General features: G+C 41.2%; 8 protein-coding genes across 10 annotated transcripts; 4 read left to right on the forward strand and 4 right to left on the reverse strand.

The window, feature by feature from the left end:
- Window positions 1-942: 942 nt before the first annotated feature.
- On the forward strand, window positions 943-2,262 carry LOC111603733 (ubiquitin-conjugating enzyme E2-22 kDa). Its single transcript, XM_023321449.1, has 3 exons — window positions 943-1,345; window positions 1,577-1,729; window positions 1,796-2,262. The coding sequence occupies exons 1-3, from the start codon at window positions 1,061-1,063 to the stop codon at window positions 2,177-2,179; spliced, it is 822 nt and encodes a 273-aa protein (XP_023177217.1). The 5' UTR covers window positions 943-1,060; the 3' UTR covers window positions 2,180-2,262.
- Window positions 2,263-3,405: 1,143 nt separating this feature from the next.
- LOC111603734 (uncharacterized protein KIAA1841 homolog) lies at window positions 3,406-6,307 on the reverse strand. The gene is made up of 5 exons (XM_023321450.2): window positions 5,577-6,307; window positions 4,573-5,521; window positions 4,285-4,507; window positions 4,005-4,218; window positions 3,406-3,956 (listed from the first exon to the last, which is right to left on the reverse strand). Exons 1-5 carry the CDS (start codon window positions 6,254-6,256, stop codon window positions 3,551-3,553), a joined length of 2,472 nt encoding a protein of 823 aa, XP_023177218.2. The 5' UTR covers window positions 6,257-6,307; the 3' UTR covers window positions 3,406-3,550.
- A 242-nt stretch (window positions 6,308-6,549) lies between these two features.
- On the forward strand, window positions 6,550-7,437 carry LOC111603742 (40S ribosomal protein S17). Its single transcript, XM_023321460.2, has 3 exons — window positions 6,550-6,649; window positions 6,882-7,033; window positions 7,108-7,437. Exons 1-3 carry the CDS (start codon window positions 6,647-6,649, stop codon window positions 7,346-7,348), a joined length of 396 nt encoding a protein of 131 aa, XP_023177228.1. The 5' UTR covers window positions 6,550-6,646; the 3' UTR covers window positions 7,349-7,437.
- Window positions 7,438-7,527: 90 nt separating this feature from the next.
- Window positions 7,528-9,312, reverse strand: LOC111603738 (SHC-transforming protein 1). The gene is made up of 2 exons (XM_023321455.1): window positions 8,879-9,312; window positions 7,528-8,810 (listed from the first exon to the last, which is right to left on the reverse strand). Exons 1-2 carry the CDS (start codon window positions 9,064-9,066, stop codon window positions 7,718-7,720), a joined length of 1,281 nt encoding a protein of 426 aa, XP_023177223.1. The 5' UTR covers window positions 9,067-9,312; the 3' UTR covers window positions 7,528-7,717.
- Window positions 9,313-10,044: 732 nt separating this feature from the next.
- Window positions 10,045-23,773, forward strand: LOC111603737 (alpha-tubulin N-acetyltransferase 1). Of its 2 annotated transcripts, none has more exons than XM_023321453.2 (7): window positions 10,045-10,123; window positions 17,607-17,744; window positions 17,831-17,986; window positions 18,053-18,442; window positions 19,452-19,653; window positions 22,143-22,207; window positions 22,750-23,773. In XM_023321453.2, exons 2-7 carry the CDS (start codon window positions 17,638-17,640, stop codon window positions 23,261-23,263), a joined length of 1,434 nt encoding a protein of 477 aa, XP_023177221.2. In that variant the 5' UTR covers window positions 10,045-10,123; window positions 17,607-17,637; the 3' UTR covers window positions 23,264-23,773. The 2 variants fall into 2 exon arrangements, with proteins under 2 accessions (XP_023177221.2, XP_023177222.1); XM_023321454.2 differs by lacking the exon at window positions 22,750-23,773 and adding an exon at window positions 22,330-22,364.
- Window positions 13,021-14,380, reverse strand: LOC111603740 (phosphoserine phosphatase). Its single transcript, XM_023321457.2, has one exon. It carries the CDS (start codon window positions 14,043-14,045, stop codon window positions 13,233-13,235), a length of 813 nt encoding a protein of 270 aa, XP_023177225.1. The 5' UTR covers window positions 14,046-14,380; the 3' UTR covers window positions 13,021-13,232.
- Window positions 19,949-21,693, forward strand: LOC111603739 (GATA zinc finger domain-containing protein 10). Its single transcript, XM_023321456.2, has 4 exons — window positions 19,949-20,113; window positions 20,173-20,268; window positions 20,335-21,120; window positions 21,183-21,693. Exons 1-4 carry the CDS (start codon window positions 20,060-20,062, stop codon window positions 21,312-21,314), a joined length of 1,068 nt encoding a protein of 355 aa, XP_023177224.2. The 5' UTR covers window positions 19,949-20,059; the 3' UTR covers window positions 21,315-21,693.
- A 54-nt stretch (window positions 23,774-23,827) lies between the features above and the next one.
- Window positions 23,828-26,396, reverse strand: LOC111603741 (cleavage and polyadenylation specificity factor subunit 5). 2 transcript variants are annotated; one of them, XM_023321458.2, is made up of 5 exons: window positions 26,019-26,393; window positions 25,691-25,955; window positions 25,464-25,629; window positions 24,093-24,207; window positions 23,828-24,025 (listed from the first exon to the last, which is right to left on the reverse strand). In XM_023321458.2, the coding sequence occupies exons 1-5, from the start codon at window positions 26,162-26,164 to the stop codon at window positions 24,004-24,006; spliced, it is 714 nt and encodes a 237-aa protein (XP_023177226.1). In that variant the 5' UTR covers window positions 26,165-26,393; the 3' UTR covers window positions 23,828-24,003. The 2 variants fall into 2 exon arrangements, with proteins under 2 accessions (XP_023177226.1, XP_023177227.1); XM_023321459.2 differs by lacking the exons at window positions 23,828-24,025; window positions 24,093-24,207 and adding an exon at window positions 24,575-25,290 and having other exon boundaries at window positions 26,019-26,396.
- Between the last annotated feature and the right edge of the window lie 135 nt (window positions 26,397-26,531).

Consider the following 26,531-nt stretch of genomic DNA (forward strand, 5'->3'; position numbering starts at 1 on the left):
GAGAGCCAGTATCGGGGAGAGCGAGAGAGAGCAAGTGTCAAAGAGTAAGCGCGCCGGCAAGTCGCTTTGTTTCTTTTTTGTATATTTTTTTAATGGAGCTTGGGGCCGACGAACGTCTGTTCAAAAGAAAACAAATGAAACACGTGCCCAGAAAACAAGCGCTGCAAACTAAAACAGAAACATGCTGACCAATTGTTAAAAACTTAGTTAAAAGCTAGTGGATATATATATAAATAAATTGGAGCAGACATAGTCTAGACGTGTCGAATGACCTTAAAAACAGTTTGCTGTTTGCTGGGTTATTTTAAACAGCTAAACACGTCTTGTTTTGCAACTTTTGGCCCCACGCACACATTTTGGACACGTTTTTGTTTTTGTTTGTGAAACGTGAACGAATGAAAAAATAGTGTTGAGTCGCATAATTGAAGATCTGTATATTATTTTGGCTGCTGTTGCCAAGCAGTCGAGAACCCTACAGTAAGCTAGACGTGTGTTTGTTATTTATAAGAGACAAAAACGAGTTTTGAATTGCCACCGAAATGAGACGGTTGCCAATGCGTAATAGAAGTCTCTACCTGAGGTCAAATCAAGTTCGTTTTGAGGGATCAAGGCGGAACCTTGAAATTGGCTGTGGAAAATTACTGTACCACCACTATGATATGTAACAACTAGATAGCTTATATGTATTAAACAAGTGTAAAGTGGAAATATATATCCTTAGCATTAACAAAAGAAGATAATAAAATATGTAGACCATTTTAGCTCGGCGCTTTAATTTGAAATATATGTCAACACTTTACAGCACTGAGCGTAAACGGTTAACAGCAAACGAGTAAACACTTGTCAGATAAACTCCTCCCATTAACAGCAGCGATAAATACATATCGAAAACTTAATCTTTATGACATTTTTTCAGTTATACAGTGTGGGTCACACTTGTCAGCAGCTGACTGCCAATGTCTATCGATAGTCTAGCAGCCCTGGCTTACGTGCACAGTTTGTTGAGAAAAGTGTCAGTTTAATATAATTGAAATACAGAAGCGTTTCGTATTGTTTTTGTATGCTGCCGCCACTTAGCTGCAATATATATGTCTATATATATATCATAAATTTTTACCCAGCATCAACGAACTGCGCGTTATTTACGCAACAACAACGACAACAACAACAGCACAAACTAAAACAACAATCAACAATCAATCGAGAACTCTGCAATCGGCAGCAAAATCTAGCGACAGCTAAACAACAACAACAAGAACTCCCAACAACAAAATCCACAATCATGGCGAACATGGCCGTATCACGTATCAAGCGCGAATTTAAAGAAGTTATGCGCAGCGAGGAGGTGAGTAGGCCGAACGGAACATATACAAGTGTGCAGATATGTATTTATACGTATATGTATATAAATATATAAAAATATAGATATACATATATATGGGGAGAAGTCAAGGACTTTGCTTCACATAGTTATGTTTCTTTTTGGCGCGCGCCTGGCCAAACAGTCAAATTGCATAATTTCATTAACATTATTAATCGATTCATACTAATATCGTATATCTAAACCCATCTATAGATCGTTCAGTGCTCGATCAAAATAGAGCTGGTCAATGACAGCTGGACAGAGCTACGCGGCGAAATCGCCGGACCGCCAGACACGCCCTACGAGGGCGGTAAATTCGTACTGGAAATCAAAGTACCCGAAACATACCCATTCAATCCACCAAAGGTGAGTGTCCAGTCGTATATGTTTATATATAATATATACAAATAGTTATATACGAGTTGTTTGCAGGTGCGCTTTATAACACGTATTTGGCATCCGAACATTTCATCAGTCACTGGTGCCATTTGCCTGGACATATTGAAGGATAATTGGGCTGCTGCGATGACATTGCGTACGGTGTTATTGTCGCTGCAGGCGCTGCTAGCTGCTGCCGAACCCGATGATCCCCAGGATGCAGTTGTCGCATATCAATTTAAGGATAAGCATGAGCTATTTGTACTAACTGCCCGACACTGGACCAATGCATATGCCGGTGGTCCAAACACGTTTCCCGATTGTGATTCAAAGATACAGCGTCTCAAGGATATGGGCATCGATGAGCACGATGCGCGCGCTGTATTATCCAAAGAGAATTGGAATTTGGAGAAGGCGACCGAGTGTCTATTCAGTTAGCTTTGCGGCACATCGTCCAACAACATCAACAATAACAACAGCAATAAAAACAACAACAACATCATCATCAACAACAGCAACAACAATAAAAATAACAACAGCAGCAAAACACCAACAGCAACAAGTTAAGCAGAAGAAGAAGGCAGAAGAAGCAGCAGTAGCAAATTCAATAAGAGCATTCATTTCAATCAATTCTCGTTTACCAATCAATCGAAAAACAAACAATTACAATGCAAAATTTTAAGTACTCTGTTGGAAAACCGAAAGCCGATATATTTTAAATAGCTGGCATATTATTCGAGCACAAACACACTGGCAGATACACTAATACACACTCAAAGACTCTACACCTTGACACGCACACACACACACACACACACACTCACACTCACTCACACTCACACTCACACTAACACGCTCACACGATATTTATTGAAATTTTTAATTTTTGTTTTGTTAAATTCCAAATCCATTTACTGTGTAATTGCAAAAAAAAAAAGCTCGCGGTCCACTCCGGTTCTCACTTGGCAAAAATCAGATTTTTACGCGAGTTTTTCCCTAACAGGGAAAAGAGAAAATCTTCTGAAAAAAAAAAAAATAAAAACTTCCCGTAAAGTGAAATAAAAGTGAGTACCGGCTGGCCCAACAGTTTTTCTTTTTGTTGAATTCTTTATTTGTTTCGGTGTGCACTACATTGAAATGTTTAAAATTGTGTTGCGTTTCCTGCTACAGGTTGAGCCTAGGGCACAGCCCAGCCACGACATTTGATTATATATTTTTTATGATAGAAGTAGAACCCAGGGTTCCGTTTGCGCAGCCGCATTTATTGTTAAGCGAGGACAAAAACAAACACCACGAAAAGAGAAATACGCAAATTTATGTTTAAAATGAGAAAAAATATTAAACTAAAAATATAAACAAATTACTTGCAAATTTCAAAATAACCATACAATTTGTAATCTTTATCCCGGTTTTATTTGTCGCAAGCCGACGACAACAAAAAGCAAAGCAAAAAAAAATAATTTTAAAGTTAAAAACAAAAACCAATCTATAATAAAAATCTTTGTAAATTGCGTTAAGTTAAATAATAAACAACTATTAAGAAATGCACTGAGAGATCTATTGATTAGTTGCTTCAAAGAATACTATGCAACACACTTAATATTGATACTAAAGTGTAAAATATGCATAGATTTAATGTTTATGGTTCATATTCGATTTATGCATTTGTTTATGGTTTACGTGTATTTTCTACTTGTAAAATTTTGTTGCTTTTTTGCGTAGTGTAAACCTCGAAGGTTAAACAAACATTTTTCTACAATTCCTACTGCTAATATTGTCTACATTTTATTTTCTATTCGATTTAGGAGTCTACTTGTGTTTTTGCTTGGACAACTGCCCAGCGGTTGAGCCACCGGAAATGCTTCCAACTGTGGCGCCCAGCCCAGCGTGTAGATTTTGATTGCTAGTGCTGTTGCCCAGAGTTGCAGTTCCCCCACCACCACCTGCAGCTGTGCCCATGTTGCTAGCATTACCAGTTTGGAAATTGTGATTGCTGTGACGCTGCTTGAGCATCTCCTTCCACTCGGTCTCCAGCCGCATATAAGTGCCGCCCAGTGGCTGGGCATTGTGTGTCAAACATTGATCGGAGCCCGTCTTCTTGGTCACGTAGCTGGTCACCTGCTTCATGATCTTCTCCTCAAAGTCACGCTGATGATCCTGATTGCTGCGTGCCGACAGCTCGCCCGACCAGAAACGTCCAGAGACAGCAGCCGCCCTAATCGTAATATGAATAAATGCATCACACACGGATAATTTTATTTACCGTTTCCGTTTCTTTTTTCCGCGGGCTTTACGTGGCGGCGGTCGATGATCCGATTCGCAGCCATCGCTGCTCGAGGAGTAGTCATCACCGACCAGGGCATTGCGATTGCGAACACGCGGAAGGCGCGTATCCTCCGAACTGGTTGAGGTAGTGTCTGACTCGGAGCTGGTCTCGTTTTCATAGGGGCAGCGTCGACTAACACGATGATTGGTCACTGTGAGAGATATTGAATTGGATGATCAAAGGGATTCTTATATGTCGCGAAGAAACCATAACCCACTGTCCATGCAGAGCTGCGGCAACAGACCCTGGCGACAACGTTGTGGCGTCAATGAGATACCCATCCAATTGGGATCAATTTCACCCGCAGCGGCTAGCTCCTGCAAATGTAACGGTGGCTGTTCGCACATCGCATAGTTCTCACTAACTAGCTGGGCAATGGCTAGAATTGCACGTTCCCGATCTGTGTCCACCAGGACGCTGTGTTCGCGAAACTGGCAGCCCTATAAGGAACGATACACCTTATTTAACTGAAATAATTAAAATATTGACAAATGGAATACTTTACATTTGGACCTGGTAACGTCTCGTAGCGAAATGCCTGCTGCTTGCAGCAGGCGTAGCGTCCAGTTGGTCCGGCAATGCGCCCCTCGGCCTCGGGGAAATGGGGCGGTTCTGGATGATAGCGACACCAGCTCATTTGATAGACCGGAAAATGCGCCTCGCACGTGCAGCAATAAAGATAATGGCAATGGCCCCACAACTTCCAGTAGACTTTTCGCCACGACTTAAGCTCCTTGAACAGCTGCATCACGTACACATTGAGATCCCAGTTGTTGTCGCGCACATGGTTGCTGATCAGCTGCCCCCAACGATTGAGTCGTATATTGCTGGATATACAGTTCACGTGGGACTTCATCGTGTTGGTCACACAGCGACAGCAGCGCACGCACCGAAACAGTCCAGAAATGCTATAGAAATGCCCGCGCAGTACTTCCGGATCCGGTTCGCACAAGCTTTGCACTAGCTTTGTCCACAGTCTGGGGGTAACACGTTCTTTCTTATCACGCACCATCTCCAGCTCTAGATTGGTAAACATAGCAGCCAAACGTGTCACCAAGGCATCATTAAGGCACGACAGATTTGTCGAAGTGCGCACCACCTCGCTGAGATGGGCGTGACAGAAGGACAAGCATTCCAGCAGCAGTGGCTCCATTTGCAGAAAACTAGCTGAGACCAGAATGGGCACAACATTGTTGCCATCCAGCTGGGGACCAGAAGAGCTGCATTGACCCGGTGCTGGAAGCTCCTGGCTCTGAGCACTGTTCTTGATCCAACGCATCAGCCAGTCAAAGATCTGTATGTCGCAATGTACCGATATGTCCATCTCGTCCAAGCGCTGCCCAGCCGTAACATCCGCAAAGTAACCCATCTTGCTTACCAGCAGACCCTGCGGACAGGTAAAATCACGCGAAATATTCTTCACTTCATCGCATACGTGTATAACGACTTCTGATCTGAAAGTATATAAGGATAAAGGAGAAATGCTTCAGTAGGTTTTTATTCACTCACTCCTTCTTATCCTGACGCGAATGTTTACTGTCCTTGACCAGCAACAAGGATTTGCGTCGTGTGCCTGTACTCGTTGATGCCTTGCCAGTTGGCTCTTTTACAGATGCACGCACTACGCTATTTCCAGTATGGATCTCAGCCGCTGGACTTTCCCTGGATGAATGGACGCTGGGCGAGCTCGAGCTGGGCGTTGTTAAATTAACTGGACTTGGTATGGGATCCGACTTTATTAACTGCAATGGTTGCGATGGCTGCAATTTGTTCACTTTTCCCCGACCGCCATTGGAGGTTAAGGCAACGGGCAAAGGCATTGGACATATGAAAGACAACACCGAGTCCAGGACACCTTCATTGATGACATAGTCCAATTGCTCACGTAGTTTTGGATGTAGGCCACGATCGGTATGTATGTGTCCGGTGCGCATCGAGGACGTGGGATCCGACAGCGGCAGGCTTGTGCGACTTGCCTCATCCCGGCTGCTGTTGTTATTGCTGCTACTGCTCGTAAGTCGCTGCTGACGCTTCAGACCGAGCAATCCGTTAACTAGCTCATTTTCGGCCAAACTATTAAAATCGAATTCATCTTTTTTTGAATTTCGCTTAGCGAAGACACCAGCAAGACTCTCGGCGGGCGGCACGGGCTCCCGATTATATGGCTTGCCTTCAACTTTTGTTATCATATCGTTAACGTGACAGGAAAGTTTGAGAAAATCGAGAAAATCATTTAAACTGATTTGAAAATCGGAGCCGTTAGCGCTGCCATTGATATTTCCCGCTTGCTGTTGTTCCTCTGAATTTGAGTTGGATGCTGCAGAAGCAGCACCTTCCTCATCGTTGTTGCTGGACTTATTCATTTGATGACCCACTTTTTATTTGAAAATTGCGAACCAAATAAATTCGCACCTTTTCCGTTACTTTGGTTACCGCGATGCTTCTTCTTTTTGACAGTCACATTGGCTCTTTTGCTTTCGATAAGCGACAGCGCATACAACCCTGTGCATGCAATTCACACAAAAGATGTAATTTTGACAGCTGCTCTTTTCTGTTCTTTTCCGGTAACAACGTTCGCAATGGTGGGTGTCCAAGTGTCAAAAATTGAATAAAAAACTTAATTTAAAAATGCAATCATCACACTAAAAGCACAAATATGTTGAGCTATGTGTGGACAAATATGTGCCGCGCTCAAGCGCAGTGAAATTTCATTCAACCCAGCAATAGAATTGGGGCAGAAACTTGATTGTTTATGTGTATAGAGCCGCAAACTAATCTGTGTATTCCAACCAATTCTTAACTTTAAAAATTTAGGGTCGCGTCAGAACCAAGACAGTGAAGAAGGCCGCCAAGGTCATCATCGAGAAGTACTATACACGCTTGACGTTGGATTTCCACACCAACAAGCGTATCTGCGAGGAGGTTGCCATCATTCCCACCAAGCCCCTCCGCAACAAGATTGCCGGGTAAGTAGTCCGATTGGAAGCTGATGTAAATAGGATTGTATTACTAATTGGTGGCCGTGTCTTCACTCACGCAGCTATGTTACCCACTTGATGGGCCGTCTGCGTCACTCCCAGGTGCGCGGCATTTCCATTAAGCTGCAGGAAGAGGAGCGCGAGCGACGTGATAACTACGTGCCCGCTGTCTCGGCTCTGGAGCAGGACATCATTGAGGTCGATGCCGATACCAAGGAGATGTTGAAGCTGTTGGACTTCCACAACATTCGTGGCCTGCAGCTCACACAGCCCAACACCAACAACTTTGGACGTCGCAATTAGGTTTAAATCGGAAGATGGTGATCCTGTTTTATAAAAGAAAAAATCTTGCATTGGAACACAATAAACATCCTGTGTGAAATGCAAAAATAGAAATCAATAATTGTGTTGTTTCTGGATTATCAATAAGTAAATGCATATGGTTGGTTTATTTTCATTTTAATGAAAAATACTGTGTAGACATGCACATATAAATATGTATACATTCGATCCATAAATAAATGGGTTTGTTCTTTATACAATGATACGACGATATATAAAAGATATTCTCTACAAGTGCACATATGTAAATCTAAGTGTGTACACAAATATATATATATATATATTGATATAAATATATGTATAGGGTATATGAAGTTTTGTATATGTTGCTTATGCATTGTCAGTTGATTGCTCCGAATTGGGTCTGCGCACCGGATTACGCAAGACCAGCTCCGAATCCTCCGAAATTATGGGCAGTGCATGGACCCAATGGTAATTGATCAAATGGCTGATGCTGTCGAATATGCGATCTTTGGTACGCACCACGCCCTCTGGATCGATGAGCAACAGATGCTTAGGTGTCTTCCCCTCCAATCCAGTCAATACATATTGCCCACGCTTGCCCTGTGATTCCCGCACAAGAAAGTCGCCGTCTTGCTGAAGCAGGCGTTCGGCAATCGGTCGCGAGATAGCCGCATGGAACCAGATTTCGGCAGTGAGTGGACACTGTGGCCCATCGAAAACATCGCGTATGGAATTTGTGGCCACGCCTGTTGCAACGGAAGCTGCCTGCAACGGATCAAAATGTCCAAGTGAGAGTTTATTGGTGGTTTGATCGGGTGGCGGGGAGTTAAGATCAATAAGATTGCTGCTCAAGCGATCGCGCGGCTTCTTCAAATTCAACTGGGCAACGCGCGGAGCGTGCGGATGAAGCGGTAATTGTGCCTGTGCCAGTGGCTGTTGCAGCTGCAGCTGTTGTTCCTCGCAAGGTAGATCCGGCGGCAGCTTGTTGGGTAGGTCATTGTAATACTCTTTTACATTCTCCTTGCAGCTGAGATTAATGTTATCTATGGTAGCTGCCCCTGCGCCTGCACACTGCTGTCTGCTCAACGCATTGAAACGCAACACAAAAGCCTTGCCAATGGTCACAATCAGATCCTCACTCTGTCCGCCAGCACATTCCAACACATAGCAGGCACGCCATTCATCGCCCTCCCGCTTGGCAATGTAGGCTAGGAAGTCGAGCGTATCATTGTCACCACCGGAAGCAAACGAAATTCGAGGCATATTGTGATTGGCAATCATTTCGCCTGTTTCCACATTACTCAGTGTTAGAGCACGACTGGATACGTTAATAATAATATTTGTGCCCGCATGCTCCATGCTGGGACGATCCGAGATGAAGTTGTGTAACTTTTTGTCCAGACGTCGTTTGCTCACAGACTTCAGACCAGCTGCTTCACATACGCGATTAATGCATTCCCTGAAATTTGTTTATGTTGTTAGAAGCTTGCAGAGATTGTTGGAAATTTTTTTTTTTTGTTCACCTACCGTGCGAGCAGAGTTCGCGTTTCAAAGTCCAGTGATTTCATGGAGGTCTTGACCTCAACGCAGCCCGTATAGCGTACATTGAATGTTACGCCCTTTTCCAATATAACATCGTCGGGATAGATGCAACCATCGCTAGTGGCATTTGAGCCTGTGCCACCGTTGCCGGCATCGCCGCCATTCCGTGGCATTTCGTTTCTGTATGCGTATTTCGTGTGTGCGTCCTGTGCGTCCTTTGTGTATAGAGTTGTATTGAGTCGTTCGGAATAAGTTCGATCGAATGACTCATTTAACTAAATGAACGAACTGTAGTTCTGAGAAGGCGTTCATTTGGCTCGAAAGTAGCTGTTATTTAACAGAATCCTTAACTTACAAAATCCACTGAAAACGCATTGTATGAGGGTTGGCTTTATGTGCTATCCAATGTAAGTAACATTATTTATAACACTATAGTAGCTAGTAATTACCCTTTTAAAGCATTTTATATATTTAACAGATCTGCTGACAGTGTGCCCAACTAAGTCTGATGTATTTATCGTACAACCGCCACAGTCTGTTTACCAATTATCGCCCAAACTCTACAAGAAACAGCTGCTATAAGCAACGTCTCGGTTTAGCTTGTTGCTAGTTAAAAAGCTTGTGGCACGTTAAAGCTTCAATATAAAGCTTATATCTTATTTAACTCTCGTACATACAACAACGTTTGCTCGGACGCTTAATCGTGCGTGTCGGTTCTCTGTGTTTTCAAGCGGGGCATATACATACACAGAAATTGTTTTCAGAATCGAAGCGCCGTCATCTGAAGCTGACCGAGGTTTACAAAAAAGGCTTACCTTAAATTAAAATAAGAAATATATTACATTTAAATTGTGTATTAACAATACAGCGTTATTCGCTGCGATTCTTGTGCCACAATCTTCAGACTATTTGTATTTGTGAAAGACAAAAAAAAAATAGTGAAGTCTAGTTCAAAACAAAAAAATTTCGAAACTATCATTTTGGCCTCAGATATTTAAATTAAGAATCAATAATACCAAAAGCAACAAAACTTGTCGGCAAACACCCCCGCGCCGGAGTCGCAACTGCAGTTAAACACCCTCACATCAAGCAAACGCAAATCTCTGCAGCGGTTACGCCAACGCAACAGCAGCCGTGCATTTGGAATCTGATTGGAACGTTCATACGGCGTCTGACCATAAAAACCATATATAAATAAAATAAGCGTATTTGCAGTTTATTATTGTTGTGGTAAGTTTATTGGGGTTTTTGCGCTGTTTGCCATTTTATCAAACTTTCTGTTGCAAGAGTCTTTTGTCTGTGAATATATACAGTGGTTCACAGCTTATTTCAACCAGCACCTTAAAAAAAGTTTGTTGGGCTATAAAATCTAAACTATTGGGGGTATCCCGAAAATTTAAATGCAGGTTGTTAGTGTGATGCTTAAACTAATAAAAAATCAATTCATTTATTTTTTAAATATTTTTTCAATATTTAATAATGTTTAAAAACTAAAAAATGAGACCAAAACAGTTCCACAGCTTATTTCAACCACTTATGAAATAACATTATATAACACTAAAATAACATAAAATAATAAGAAATTAATACTTAGTGTGACCACCCTTTTGGTTAACTATTATTTTAAGTCTTTTTGGGATAGATTCAACCAACTTTTTGGTGACTTCTGGAGTAATTTTGTCCCATTCTTCAACCAATGCAGCTTTTAGGTCCGATTTGTTGGATATATTGTGTTTGCGAATGTTTTTTTCCAAAATCGACCACAAATTCTCGATTACATTTAAATCTGGTGACTGGGCTGGTGGTTTCATAACGTGCGGACATTTCCAGATCAACCAAGTCTGGACAATTCCCGCAGTGTGTTTCGGGTCATTATCTTGATAAAATCTGAAGTCCTCCTTTATGCCCAGTTTCTGAGCACTTTGAATTAAATTGGACTTCAAAATATCAAGATATTTGCCTTTATCCATCGTAGTCTCAATGAACTCTAAGTTCCCAACGCCGGCTGCTGACATACAGGCCCAAACCATAAGGCTGCCTCCGCCATGCTTTACTGTAGCCCTCAAATGTTTTGCGTCAAGCTCTGTGTTAGGCTTACGCCACACATATGAGGGCCCATCCGACCCAAACAAATTAAATTTTGACTCATCGCAAAATAAAACAGTATTCCAGAATCCAATGTCCTTGTGCAAGTGCTCCTGGGCAAATTTTAAGCGACACTTCTTGTTTTTGTCGCTTATAAAAGGCTTCTTGCGTGGTACTCTGCCATTAAAGTCATGTTCCCGAAGCACACGGCGAATAGTTTCTGGGTGGCATGACTTGCCCAACTCCTCCTTAACATCATTGGCTACTTGTCGAGCCGATATCCTTGGGTTATCCCGGATTTTTCTCACAATATAGCGCTCGTCCGTGGGATTAAAAATTTTGTTTGGAGCATTTCTGCCTTTATCGTGGGTTCTATTTTCACGGACAAACCGGTATATGATGCTTTGAACTGTAGAATCACTAAATCCAACCATCTCAGCAATTTTTCTACGGGAATGACCATTTTTATAGTGTTTGAGAACGAGTTCCCGCTGCTCAATAGGTGTGCGTGGTCCCATGTTGCTAAATTCACTTTTCTGAAAGTTGAGCTTTCAAAATTCTGCAAAAATTTATTTTATCACACTGCGAAAACAGTGAATAAAGCATAGAACAAGAATCTACCGTTGCATTGCAAAATAACGGATCTTTCATCAGCTGCAAAGTTTGTGGTTGAAATAAGCTGTGGAACTGTTTTGGTCTCATTTTTTAGTTTTTAAACATTATTAAATATTGAAAAAATATTTAAAAAATAAATGAATTGATTTTTTATTAGTTTAAGCATCACACTAACAACCTACATTTAAATTTTCGGGATACCCTCAATAGTTTAGATTTTATAGCCCAACAAACTTTTTTTAAGGTGCTGGTTGAAATAAGCTGTGAACCACTGTATGTGTGTGTGTGCGTGCGGTTGTTGCCGTTTTGGATGCGGCTCAGTGAGCATAAAACCATTTTTACATCATTTGCAGGTTGAAATAATTTTTATAGCAGTCACATACTCACACACACACACACATATATATATATATATATATATATATATATATATATATATATATATGGCAAACACACATATAGCGACATAGCCGAAACTGTGTGCGTGAGTCATTTGCATGAAACATTTGTAGCCAAAAGGCCTGCGTCATAACGGTAGCCCCATGAAATCTTGAGTCTTATACACACATACACACTTATAGGAATACACTTGTATTTAAGCCATAACTGGAAACATAATTACGCTTTTACGCAGTTTTTGTTGTTTGTGATCTCATACGTTTGGTGGCTTCCGCTAATTGCGGCTCTAAGCGTTTCAAACCTGACCGCCCAACGGTCCAGGCATTTAATTTAGCCTTAATTCACGCCTTTACTGCTTGATACAGCAGCCGAAACGCTCCTAATATGGCGCTAGACTAGAGCAGGCACAAATTAAAAGCAATGACGTTACCCTCAAACAACAATTCTTGCCGTTAAATAGCTATCGCCATGGCTATCGATAACACCCACGCGACCACGACCTTGTTCGCCTATTGTTTTAGCTTAATAATATAGTTTAAAATAATTGTAATATATAACAGAATCACCGGCTAGTTAATTTGTAGTTGAATCGCGTTTAGAAAGTGTGCCTAATGTCTTTAACCTTTGCGGTCATTTTTTTTTTAATTTAACCTTAAACAAGAGCGCGACGAACTCTTGTTTCCATTTCACGCCCTGCTTTGATGATACTGTAACAGCAACTACAGAGCGAATAGAAAGTGTCATCACAGCATTGCTCTACTTTTTAACAGGGCTGTTAAATGCTTTTGGAAAAGGCAATAAACTGTATACACATATGTATGTATATATGTAAATAGAAATATTTACTGTGGTGCAAATAGCCTAATTTTTTTTTAGAATATTTTTGGTCATCGATTTATTCACTATTTTTATTTTTGCTTGGCTGATTCTCTACGTAATTTTATTTCGTCATCTGGTTTAACAATGAGCTGTGCGCTTAAGCAAATTTTTACTGTATGAGATTTCCTTTCGAAAAGTTATAAAACAATTTACAAAACAATTGTTACTTTCATTTAACTGCCGTTTTTATTGTTTTCCAAGCGACTATAAACTTGTGCACTTGCATATTAAAGTATTTATATGTATGTATGTATGTAAATTTATTTATATGTAGGCTTATATACTTAATTTATTTGATCTAAACACTATAACACGCCGATTCGCAATACTAAATTCGCTGTGGTTTGCTCCTCCTCCACCTTCACATTAGCTGCTCAAAGTCTGTTATATAATACTGGGCACGTCTGTAGACTTCCGCTCGCACCACATTGCCGCCATAGCCAATGAAATTATTGGCCGGTGGCACAGCTTCCAAATCGGTGGCGCCATCTCCAATCATTGTGATAAGTGTATCTGCTGGCTGCTTCTTCCGAATCATGCTGATTGCCTCCGCCTTGCCACCTGAGTGAGATGTGGGCTGTGTGACATCGAAGCTGTCATATGCGCCCTTGTAGTCGAAGAGCATTTTGTTGGCGAACATGTGGTTGAGTGGAATGCCCAGTTCGGCGGCCACAGGTGCTATCAAGCAATCAAAACCACCAGATATGAGATATACCTGCTTGCCATCTGCCTTCAGCTGTGCCACAAAACGCTTCACGTTGCGGCTGAGAGTGCTGGGACGCTGCTTGATGAATTCGGCTACCTGGTGCTGTGTAGGGCGTATAATATTCAGACGTATTTTGAGCGCATCCTGAAAGGTCATACTGCCACCCATGGCTTCTTTGGTTACACGGGCCACTTCGCTGCCCTTGCCGCAAAATTCGGCCAGTTCGTCGATACCCTCCTCACAGATGACAGTAGAGTCTACGTCGAAGCAAACGATGTCCGATTGTTTTATTATCTTGGCGGCCTGATGCGGCTGTTTCGGCTGCGTAGCAGCTACAGTACTTTTACCGTTGGCTAGCGCCGCATTTAGTTGCTGGGCGAGCAGTGTGGCCGTTGCTGTTGCTGTGGGGCCTGCACAGCTGCTGGTGGCAGCACTTGGACGTACCATGCTTAACACTGAGCTGCTCATTTTTCGTATGGATATCACGTTGATTCTGCTAATTACGTAAAGGCTGCTGCTTGGTTCTGCTTACGTTACGATTCTGCGTCTTTCGCACACTGTCGCTTCAAAAAATTTTCCGTTGTAAATCGTGTTTGTGTATATTTATATATACACACACATGTATTTTTTCCTCTCTATTTTGCACACGCGCGTTTCGTTATGCTCAGCTGTTTTTTTTTTTTTTTTTTTTTTTGTTTGACAAAACGCGCTGTTTTCTTCAATTTATATATTTGTAAATTGTATTTGATCGTTTCGATCTATACGCGTTGACTGGTTTCTTACAACTGATTTTCCAATAGTCCGTGCCCACGCCTTTATAAGAAAACTTGAACAAACAAATACAAGTGCAGCGCTGCCTTAGTTTGTTCGCCTGCTCTCTCGTTCTCTCTCGCAGCTGACAGACGAATTGTCGCGACGCTGACCATTCCGTGTGTGTATGTGTGCATATGACTATGGGGCGATCATACGATAACTGCCAATTACAACTCAACTGGTTTGTTTGTATGCGTGAGTGTTTTGCTGTTACACTTACAATGTTCGACGATAAACAGTTGCTATAGATATCAACTCTGCACCGACTATCAGATCTCCTACTTGTATGTGCCAAATTCTCTTCACTCTAACGCGTGAGCCAACCTTTGCACAGGCGTGCGTGAGCGAGACAACCCAAGTATGTTTGTCTTTATCAAAATCATAATGGATGAAGAAAAAAAAGTGTCACTTGCTGCTCGAGTGTTTACTGAAACCGGATTAAGCCGGTTTTACGACCTATTGATGTCTGGCGTTCTTCTCTTATCATAAGCGGGCCAATAAAACATAGCTGATTAGAGTGTAGGGGATCTTGTGCCGAATTCGTGTTGTTAAAAACCTTGAGCGCAGGAGTGAATTTGGTCTTTGAGAACCGGAATTGTGTTGTCTAATCAGTTGATAGTGTTCTTCCATTGAAAACCGATACAGCCTATTTGTGGTCAAGTTTATGGCTGAATCAACATATATAAACGACTTTCTTTTTTTTCATTGATGAGGAAAAAAATATATACCTACATACGTCTATCAATTTATATTATATATACATGTGTGCATCAGTATACAGGGGCGCGTTTTTAGAGCTGATGCAATGCGGTTTTACGTTACATCTTACGTCAAAAAACGTATCATGCCGCTGATTGGTGACTATACTCTTCGTTGTGTTTTTCTCTCGCCCTCTCTCTTTTTCTCTCTCTTATTTTGCGCTGTTCGTTTTGTCCAGCAGATAAAACTATCATAAGGCGCGTGCAAAGCAAACAACAACAGCAACTAATGAAACTGACATTGCATTCGCTGTGGTTAAATACTGCTGCAGTCGTGTTTTTTTTTTGCTGTTTTGAAGAATAACAAGTTGTTTTGATCATTGTTCAGTTCGGTTGCGAAGCGTGCTGTAAACAACAACAGGCCCGAGACCGCAAATATATTTCATTGCCAGCGATTGTGCACTTTGTATGCAGTTGCAGCCATCGATAACAATAAATCCCATTGCGTGCATATTGAAAGATCAAAATAACTAAAGGCTTCAATTGAACACAGTAGTTAAAAATTAAGTTTTAATTGGCAAGTCGTCGTTAGTCCTAGTTGCCTTGGACAACAAACACCTGTCAGAAATTCAACAGCACCGGTTGTTGGGCGTCAAACTTTTCCCTTACCTTGGCAACTTGCTTTACATTTATCGATTGACCTTGTTGCTGCATAAATTTGACTCAAGTCTCTTGCTTTTGGCTAGCTAAATTTCTGTCGTGTCGGAACAAAACTAGGCTCAATAATGACCCACGTACATATGTGAATATATACATTCACGTATGTTTGTATGTACATATGTATTCAATACAATTTATTTTTATAGAACTTTGGTCAGCCACGTGTGTGTGACTAAGGTTCGATAATAGAATACGCCTATGGACATATAAATATATGTATGTATATACATCGTTGTTCAGCCTAGTCATTTGGCAAATAATTGAGGCACGTTGACGTCTATTTATTTGATTGGAATCGAGAAGTCGTAGAATCATATTACTATATATTTAATACACGCCCACAACAAACAAATTGAAGTAGAGCAGGGGATGTAGGGGTTCCCTAGCCTGTGAGGCACCGGCGCAAGCCTCAGGCGAGGGCTTGGTTTTTTCCTTCAGTCAACGCTTAATCAGTTGCTAGACGAAAATAAATAAAATAATTAGGCGGCCAGACAGAAGACCGTGCAATTGCTATATTTAATTTCATCACAGGGCGTGCAAATATTAATTGCATAAGCGAAACATTTTTATTTGCGATCTGTCTGTTCGGTTGATTTGTAATTTATTTGTTTTCGATTAAACAAAAATGCAAGTTGTCAAGCGTTTTGTTTCCAACTGCATTTATTGCTGATTAACGGTTCACTTGTAAGAGCTTTGATCGCGTATATGTATTACCCTCTCACTTACACTCGTTCACATGTGCCGTTCACACGCGATTTCAACTCGTTTGCCTGCTCTCACGCTTACACGCAAACACGCATACACACTTACTTGACACATTTACAAAAGCGCACATATATATATATATATATATGTATGATTATATGTAAGACGGATGAGCTTAAAAGAAGTGCCGCCCGTTACCCGCGCGCGTTCCTTATGAGTCTCGTTGCATTGTTCTTGCATTTGTTTTTGTTTTTGTTCCAGATCATGCGCTTTAGCTTATGAACAGTTATGAAAAGCACTTTGTGGCGGAAGCGAGAGGGAGATAGTCTGTGTATAGCAACGTCAACAGTTTGCTGTTGGGCAAATAAACAACAAGAACGTCAACTGCAAGGCAATCCCCCCTCTGCTGGGGGCTGTACTGAGCAATGTAAACACGTCATTTGTGCGGTGTTACTGCTGCTGTTGCCGTTGTTTCTGTTGCTATCGCGTTTTGACATTCGAACTGCTCTGTGCAGCGACGCCGACTGCACCGTTGACGCTGCCTGCAACTGCACCATATTGTTTAAGTTTGTGGCTGACAAAACTACTCAAAAAGTAGCAGCGGTAAAAACTTTTGCATGTGCTCGAAATGATTGCCCCACCCCCTCAACTCAATTGTAATTACAAAAGCGCTTATCGCTCTCTTTCTGTCGGCATCAGTTCGTTGCACTCGCAAATTAACCATAAAAGAGTTTTGTAACCGCATTGTGTTCCACTTTCCCATGCTCCTCCACCCACAAACATTAGTTGAATGACACCGATAACGTATGAATACGCATATTACACGGTCACAGTTATCGGCAAACGTGTAGGTAGGCAGTGCTGCTTAAGACAGTTATTTATTTATGGCAATTTGCCTGTCAGCACACCTAGACGGGTGTTTCCTAACTGCTGAATTAGCTGAATGGCATGTGTTGCGGTGATTCCCACGCGAGGTCGCACCCAAAATGAGATGCGCCAACAACAGCAACAACCAAAAAGCAGTTTATAGTCAAATTAGAACGCGCCTTTTTGCAATGCTCTATTTAATTGGCATTCTCAATTGCATTTTCAGTTGTTCCATACGCTCATCGGCTGTCGCAATTATGGTGGAATTCCGTTTCGATATTAAGCCGCTGTTTCCGCAGCCAATTATCAAAGTGGCATCCAATCTATTGCCGCACACCTTTCGAGGTGATCGGCGTCAGTGCTTGTGAGTATTGAAACTGTACGCGGGCGTTTTCCCAATTCGAGTTGTAAGTCAATTAACCGTTACGCTTTCCACACTCACGCACACAGAGATGCCACCTCAAAGATGTCCGAGATAATTGATCGATTAGGTCAGTTGTCGGCCATATCGCAGGGCTTGAACAAGCCAGTGACAACGGCTCAACGCCTGCGTATGTCGGAGAACCAGACCATATATCTGTTGGCGGACACTGAAGCAGGCCCCAAGTGAGTCAACTTATCAACTCTCATCATCATCCAGATATCCATACTGTGCCCTTTTTTTGTATACAGTGGCGCTGTCATTGGTCTGCTCAAGGTTGGCACCAAGGACCTCTACTTGTTCGACGAGAAGGGCCAGACTCGCAAGATGGAGCAGTCACCCTCAATCTTGGACTTTTACGTACATGAGTCGCGTCAGCGTGCGGGATTAGGCAAGCGTCTGTTCGAGACCATGTTGAATGAGGAACAATGGACGCCACTTAAGTGCTCCGTAGATCGGCCGTCCGAGAAGTTGCTCGCATTTCTAAGCAAGCACTACGGCCTGGTACGCACCATACCACAGGCGAATAATTTCGTACTCTACGAGGGCTTCTTCAGCGATGGAGCTAGTCAGAAGGGCTCACGGAACGGACATGCCGAATCGCCGGAGCGCACCAAGAATGGACTGCACATAACAAACAGGTAAGTTAAATGGGGGCGGTGCAGGACAGGGCAGGGCAGTGGGTTAATTGAGGCATTGCGCCTTGCAGGAAACATTTCCGTTGGCTTTGTTGCCCATTTCTTGGCCAACAACATTTGCATATCGCACGCAAACATCCGACCCAACAACTCGCCCATTGTTTGTGTGCCGGTTTCTTTAGTGGGCGTCTGCGATAAAATTGATCGCCTGCGGAAAAGCATTTATCGATAAATAAGCCTTTCAAAACAATCCTATGCAATCTATTAACGGTGGCTTGTTGCTTGCGCTTTCACTAGACAACTATTTATATACACATATATATATATATATATATACTATAAGTCTGCTCCTATCTGTATGTATCATATTTAAATTTGATATGTTTTACACAACTTGATATATCCAGGATTTATATAGATATTTTTAAAAAGCTTTGAGTGGTAAACTTATAAATCACTGATATAAAGCCCCATAAAATGGGAATACAAATAAATAAAAATATTAAATAATAATAATATATTTAGACATTCCAAGTTCAGTTTTCAAGACATTAAAATCTATATTTCATTATTTTTCAAATGGCTTAGAGATGGTGTTTAATTGAATTAAGAGAAAATACTACAAAAATCTGCAAAAGTTATACGCAAAAATAAAACAGAAATTTTCGTAAATTTCAAAACTTTTAAATTAAATTTACGCTTTGAACATTGAATCTATCAGGCAATACAAGTTCAAGTTTTCATTTCTTTCTTTTTTATTATATTTTTTTAATAGTTATTTGAGTTTATCACGAGATTTATATTAATTAATATTTATATCAGTTTAGCACGATATTTGACTATCAAGTTGAGCGAATCGTATTAAATGTAACTAATTATAATTGTAATAATATACCTATGTAATTAAGTAACTATACTAAATATGAATTATTTTCAATTCACATGTTGCGCCTGCTACTAACGTTAATCAACAACAACAACAATCAATCAATCCATCCATCCATCAATCAAGTCCTAACACACATCTCTTTGGGGCCACTTACCTGGGCGATGATACCACTAAACAGAAGCGTTTCGGTAGGCGTGGCAGCGATTCACAGCAACAACAACAGCAACAGCATCAGCAGCAGCAGGCGGCACTGCTGCAGCAAATAACACAGATCTCACCCAATGGACGTTATGGCGCTCCGCGACCCACATGCAGCATGGCCGAGGTACTCAAACATTAAAACATTTTTCTCACCTTTCAAGCTAAGAGCTTTGAGTGGAGCTTGAGTGTACCAGAGCCTTCTGTTTCGCGAGCAATCAGTCAGTGTTGTAATTGTTTATATTTAATGTTGTTGTTGTTTTCAATTGTGTTTTGTGCTTGAGTATAAATTCCTTTTCGATCAAAGTGTGCCCTGCTGTTTGGTTTTTGTTTGCCACTGAGTTGAACTCTTGCTTTTTAGTTAACATTTCTACTTCACACAATTCACAACGATTTTTTGTTTTAATTTCTGAACAAATCATTAAATTTAGATTTGCGTCATTTTTAAAAAATCAGAACTGAAAACTAAAAAAAATTTGTACTGTCGCGAAACTTTTGTGTGATAATTTTATTGAATTGAAATTGCAACTGATATGGATCCAAAACGGGGAAATGCTCGCCAAGGCGCCTCCAAGACGAGCGTTGCCGTAAGTTAATTCGAAGCGGGTGTAGTGTGTGTCGTGTATAGTTCCGTTTTGATTTCCAGTCTAGGCATGCTGCTGGTATGCCCGCCAATACGGCACGCAAGTATGGCAGTGAGGTTAGCCTGACGCCCAGCCAGGCCAAGCAGAGCGTGGATAATGTAAGCAGCTGCAGCAACAAGCTGAATCTGATTTGTAGTCAATTTAAAGAGAACCCCTCGTAATAGCCACGCAAGAGTCCATTGGATGCTTTGAGTCGCATGACCTATCGACAGGATCCGTTTCAACGTCGTTCAGGCTTGCAGGATGTGGATGATTCTTTCTTGGCTTCAAATGCCTTTGCCCGTCCCGCACGCCTGCGTCATTCGGGTCTGGAAGGTAATATGTCTGTAGCCAGCAATCAACAGCCGGCTGGAAATGCTGCTGTGGCGCCCATTCGTGTCGCCTCTGGCCAAGAGGCGCCGCCACAGATGCAAATGCAATATCAACAGCAACAGCAGCCGTCTCAAATGCAACAGTCGGCGCAGCAGCTGCCGCCTCAGGCTGCTCAGGTACCACAGCAGTCTGCGGCCAACTTGGCTCCGGCACCAGTACAATTGCAACAGCAGCAGCAGCAGCAACAGCAGCAACAGCCGCCGGTACAACAACAACAGCAGCAGCAGTTGGCGCCAGCGACAGTTGTGCCCGCACAGCAGCCGCAACAGCCGTTGCCTCAACAGCAAGCGCCTCAATACGTGCAGCCACCAGCTGCTGGTCAACCCACGCGCCACGATCATTATCCAACCGGTCGGGCCCATTTACAACATCAACATCAGCACCAGCAACAGCAGGATCTGCAGCAGCAACAATTGGGGCAGCAGGATGCAAAGGCACAAGCTCAAGCTCAAGCTCAAGCTCAGATGCAGCAGCAGCAGCAGCAGCAGCCAATGTTACAGCAACAGCAACCACCGGCACAGATGTCGCCACGCAAATATCAACAGCTGCAACAGCAGCAGCAGCAGCAACAGGGCTACGTAAATTGATGTTGCCTAAAAACTGATCATAAATGAAATTGATTAACCACCTACTCCCACAGTCCTCGCAGGCGGCAAACGCCGTGCCACCGGCTGCTGAAATGTGCACGACATGTCCCAATTGCCAGACCACCATTTACTTGGTGCGCACACCTGAGCTGGGCCATGGCGATGCTGGCATGCCAATGCAGTAATCAGCAACCAAAAATCCTATATTTATGAAGTCTAAAAATCTGAAATGGAAAAAGGAATTCTTGTGTGATCTTTGGCATACGAAATTCAATTTGATGAAATTAACGTAAACCCAGCTCATTTTTAGATGCGTGTGCGTGTGTGTGTTGACTCACGATGCATCCAAATTTGAAGTTTACAAACTGCCAAAAAGAAACAAGCAACAACTGTAATAGCGCATCTAGCAAAAGACACTCTATATATACTAAACATGTGTGTGTGTACGACATACATAACAAAACCAAATTCCCTGTACACCTTTTCCCACCGTAATACTGCCCAAGTCGAAAGATGAATGACTATTTCTCTGCTAGACCAGCTAAAACTTCCATGCTCTGACACGAAATTTCACTGTAAATAAACTGCAGATTTTATTTGATACGAATTCTGGGAATTTTTTGGGGTTGGCCATTTCTTCTGTGGGTCAACCCCTAAGAGAAAGTTATTTTGGCTGCGTGCCAAGGGGCTGTTTTTAAGGGCGACTCGTGTAGAAAATAAAACTTCGCTTGACATTTGTGCTAGATTTAAGGCGTTAGCTACGGGGCAGGGGTATCCACTAAAACTATATAATAGAAAAGCTTTCGATTTTCCTGTATTTAAATTTGTGCGAGTGGCTATTTATAAATTAATTCCTGCTGAGCTGAGTTTAATCGAGCTGTTTAATTTGCATTTTGCTTGGTTTGGTTTAGTTTGACTAAATAACATACTACCCCTAATGTTTGTGTAAATATGACCTAGTTTATTAAGTGTTTGTCTCTAATATTTTTGGTTCTCATTTCTATATCGCGCAGATAATTCATGCTGGCAGCGCAAGTTCCGGCAAGGGCAGCGGTGGAGGCAGCGCAGAGTCTAACAGGTAAAGCCGTTCGGCTCACCTATCTCCATATATTTTTACTAACATTTGCCGAGTATATGTTTTATTATTGTGGTTCTATCTTTGTTTCATTTTTGTTTAATTTTTCTTTTGTTATATTTCAGAATCAAATAATTACGCATACGCACCAGTGGCTGCATTTCATACAAAACAAAACAAAAAAATGTTAACTAAACAATTGTACAAAGCTCTTATTTTTTATAGAAAATTATTTATAATTTTGCCTTATCATATAGTTAATAATAACGGAGAAGAGAGGAGGCTGCACTTGCCGCACACCCATAACTAAGACACTCATCACACACACGCTCACATCGGTTCGATATTTTAACCGTTACACACAAAATACCTGATAATTGTGATTACATTTATGTAACTTTTTTTTATTTTAACTCTTTAAATTTTCGCACTATTTTTTTAAATTTATTTTCATTTGTCGTGCAATAAAATCAAGAATTTAAATTTAAATATGATTTATTTTATGTATTATGTTATTTAATAGCCTCTGTTAACTTTTCCAACAGAGGCAACGAGATTGCAGAAATTGCCGCACAATTGCAGTTGCAGCATTTGCAGACGGTCGAAAATGTTATCGAATACGAATTGGAACAGGAGCCAGAGCCAGAGCCAGAGCCGGAACCTCAACCTGAGCCTGAGCCTGAGGAGGTGATTACTCCACCAACACCACTTCCCAAGAGTTACACCCCAACGCCACCTCCCGTGCGTTCGCCAGAGGCGGCTGAGAGCATTATCGGGGATAATCGTAAGCCACCAGCTTTTCAGCTGAGCAAGCAACACACTGGTATGAAGAATCGCTCTTTTGGCGTGGGCATGGCGGTTATGCCTAGCGGCAAGATGGAATTCAATCAAGAGGAGCGCGAAGATTTTGGTGTAGTAAAGATCAATCGCCCGCTGGGCAATGACATCGCCTCGCCCGTCCAGGACAACACAGATGCCATGTCCACGGTGTCGTCAACTGGCGGCTTGACCGATCAGGGCTATAACGATCTAAAATTCTATCACAATAAATTGTGGTAAAGTCATCTACACAAGATATCAGCATAAATTTGCGAGCAATATTTGCTAATATGTTTACATTTTTTGTACGTGTCATAAAAACATAAAATATGCATACCAATGAATAAGCAACTAGCATTTAAGATATAATTATTAACAAATCCTAGAGACAGACGCAAACGGTTCCTTCTTGTTTTAGTTCATTTTTGTTGTTCGCTTGTAATGTTTTTTAGTTCTCTGTTAATTAGTTCATTTGTTACACCCTCGCACTTAACAGCGCAGTTAAATGTTAGTTCAGCAACAATAACAGTCTGTAGTTCAATTTAGTTAACAGTCACATAAATACCATATAACATATTAGCGAATACTTTTGATAATCACAAACTGTGCGTATCTTCCATTGCAGCAATCGCGATTATTACGAGCAGCTCTATAGCGAATATATACTATAAGTGGCCCAAACATACTTAAAATATCATTCTTGAACCAACTTAACATGTACTCTGTAATATTTAGTTAAGTAAACGCAATAATAGTCCAAAATAAATAAAGTAAACTTTCAAGTTCTATTTGTATGGCCAAGCTACATGCCGCTTGGGATTATACCATTTAATCTGTCATACAAACACACACACATATACAAATGAAATGGAAATCATCTACTGGCGATGCGACCAGTTGAGGTGCTGTAAATTTTTAAAGTAGAGCTATCGTTGGTGATGCAGCCTATCTAGGGAGAATTGGGGATCTGCGACTTCGCCTTACATGTAGATAAAGTTGAATCTGTAATGAATATTAAAAACATGTTAAGCGAGATGAATGAATAGATCGATCGCAATACGATTCTCACCTGCACAACGCCTGCGGCAGCGATGATATAATGGGTCCATAGCCTTGTGAATTGTCATATAGCTCGAATAGGGGCGCCGCAACAAGTTTATAATTTTTGGGCACAGCAAATAGTGCTAGATTACAGAAAACGATAGAGACAGAATTTATGTATGTAGCAGAGAGCATTAGATATAATAAGGGTTGTAAATCACATGATTATTGCAATAACTAAATAATTACAATTGGTTATACAAAACAATTTACAGATTCGCTGCCGTAATTACGTATGATATATAAAAGTTTGTAATTTTTTGTGGTATTGTTTTTTGTTTTTACATTCATTGATAGTTCGTTAAGCTAATTTACTAGACTTCGTTATTGATGCACAAAATAAATCATATAATTCAATACACATGGATTTACTAGAAACTTGTGTATCAAACAAAGTCTAGTAATTATTTATATGAACATAATTTCGATTACCATTAAAAGCAACATTCATTATACAAGGTGAGTGTGTTGCACAATGGATGATGTCAAGGAAGTACTATAAACACAGAGTTATTAAATTGTTGTTACATAAACGAGTGCTTAAAAATTATTTAAGGAGCGGCTAACGACTGCCTGCCTAGTCCAGTTGCATTTGCCATGCACGCAAATCAGCACAACACGCGAGATTTGTGCGCATTAACAGACGTCAACCGGCAACTTTTACAATGCACTTCTCAGCTAAACTATTCACTGCCTGCCCGATTACAATAGAAAGGCTCAACACATAACAATGCAAAAATGAACAAAATAGATAGATAGAGTATCGTGTGTAGGATTGCGCTCTCTGGTTTACAGAAATGTCGACATATTTACAAAATTAATACAACATGAACAATCAAAGAATTTTGGGATATGCGCAAAATATGCCAACAACTCTAGAGAGCAACAAATACAATTTGAAGTAAAAGTTTTGTACAAAAAGTTTTGAACTAGAATCGACGAACTAATTAAAATTGTATGCGCCTCGGGGCCATTATGCGATCTGTTTCTGATTCTTTTCATTTCTGTTTGTTTGTTCAGTTTGTTTTGGACTCTTGAGAGTAGAGCGTTGAGGAAGAGCTCTATGCTTGGTTGGGCAGATGCCAGATGCGTGAGATTACACAACACAACACGGCGCTATTTTGGAACAGCTCAGGGTACATCGTAACTGGCGTTCCTGTCCGTATCTAAACAGCATTGAAAAGATATGACATGAGGTTTGTTAGCGTATCGGTTTGGCAAAAACTTTATACAAGGTTATATGTTTAAAAAATTATATATAAATGTACTTGTCTTTTTTTTGCCATTATTATTACCTACGCTTTGGACAACACTTTTCGCTAGCGCATTGGATATTTACCCTTTTCGTGTAGCTGCACCAAGAACAGGCGCTTATGCTCCTTTGGTTTAGTTATATGTGGTGGAATGTATGGATATTGTGGTGGCTCGAAATTAGGGCGCCACCAATTGCCAATCGTGTCCTCGACAATCCAATCTTGCTTAACGCCATCTTGACGGCCCAGCGTCTGTAAAATATTTAACGTTATATTAATATATTTAGAAGTTATATGATATTTACAAGCATACCTCAGAAAGCAAACGTTTAAGACCTTCTACTTCATCCTCACCCGCATTCAGCTCACCGCCTGGCAGCTTAAAAAAAGTGGTGCCTAGCTGCAGCAAAAGAACATGTGGTAAGCCATGTTCGTGCACTAGCAGGACACCTTCTACAGAACGACGCATGCCAATTCTATCGAACTCTTCGCGCATACGTTGGAAGCGTGACGGCACAGATGGATCTTTCTCGAAGAGCGGCTCCTTGGTGCCGAATGTGTAATTAGTTAATGGGTAACTAAAGGGATGAACAAATTTGTTTGAGTTACTTTCAATATGAGCGTATATAGACACTACTCACAGATTGATTGTGCGATTTATGGTTAATGCTTGATTTGGCGCATATTTTTGTGTACCATTGTTGCTGATGCTGGCATCTGCTTGGCCTTGGCTACCGCGCCGGGGCCAACCGGAGCCCGATTTGTTTGAGACTTGCGAGGACGCCATCTTGTTATACACACCACACAATGCCGCAATGGCAATAGAAAAATCTACAAATTCGGCGCCAAATTCCAATTGGTTAGCTCTTATTTATTTAACACACTAGTGCACTTTGAATAGTTATTCAATTAATTCGTTTTCTTTTAAACAGTTTGCAATTCGGATGTGATATATTCTATTTTTTAATTCTGCCTTTTGATTGCAAAAAATATTCACGCCGGCGGAGAATGCAGAATGTACAAAACACGTGTACACACTGTAATTTTTAATATGCGTCGGCGATGTGTACACACTGTTTGACAGCGAGTGCTCTATTTTTCAACTATCTGGCAGCATGAAATATACACATTACAAGTGCTTGGTCACTCTGGAT

This window comes from Drosophila hydei, unplaced genomic scaffold (assembly GCF_003285905.1).
Source record: "Drosophila hydei strain 15085-1641.00,03,60 unplaced genomic scaffold, DhydRS2 tig00000001-arrow-pilon, whole genome shotgun sequence".
Classification (NCBI taxonomy): domain Eukaryota; kingdom Metazoa; phylum Arthropoda; class Insecta; order Diptera; family Drosophilidae; genus Drosophila; species Drosophila hydei.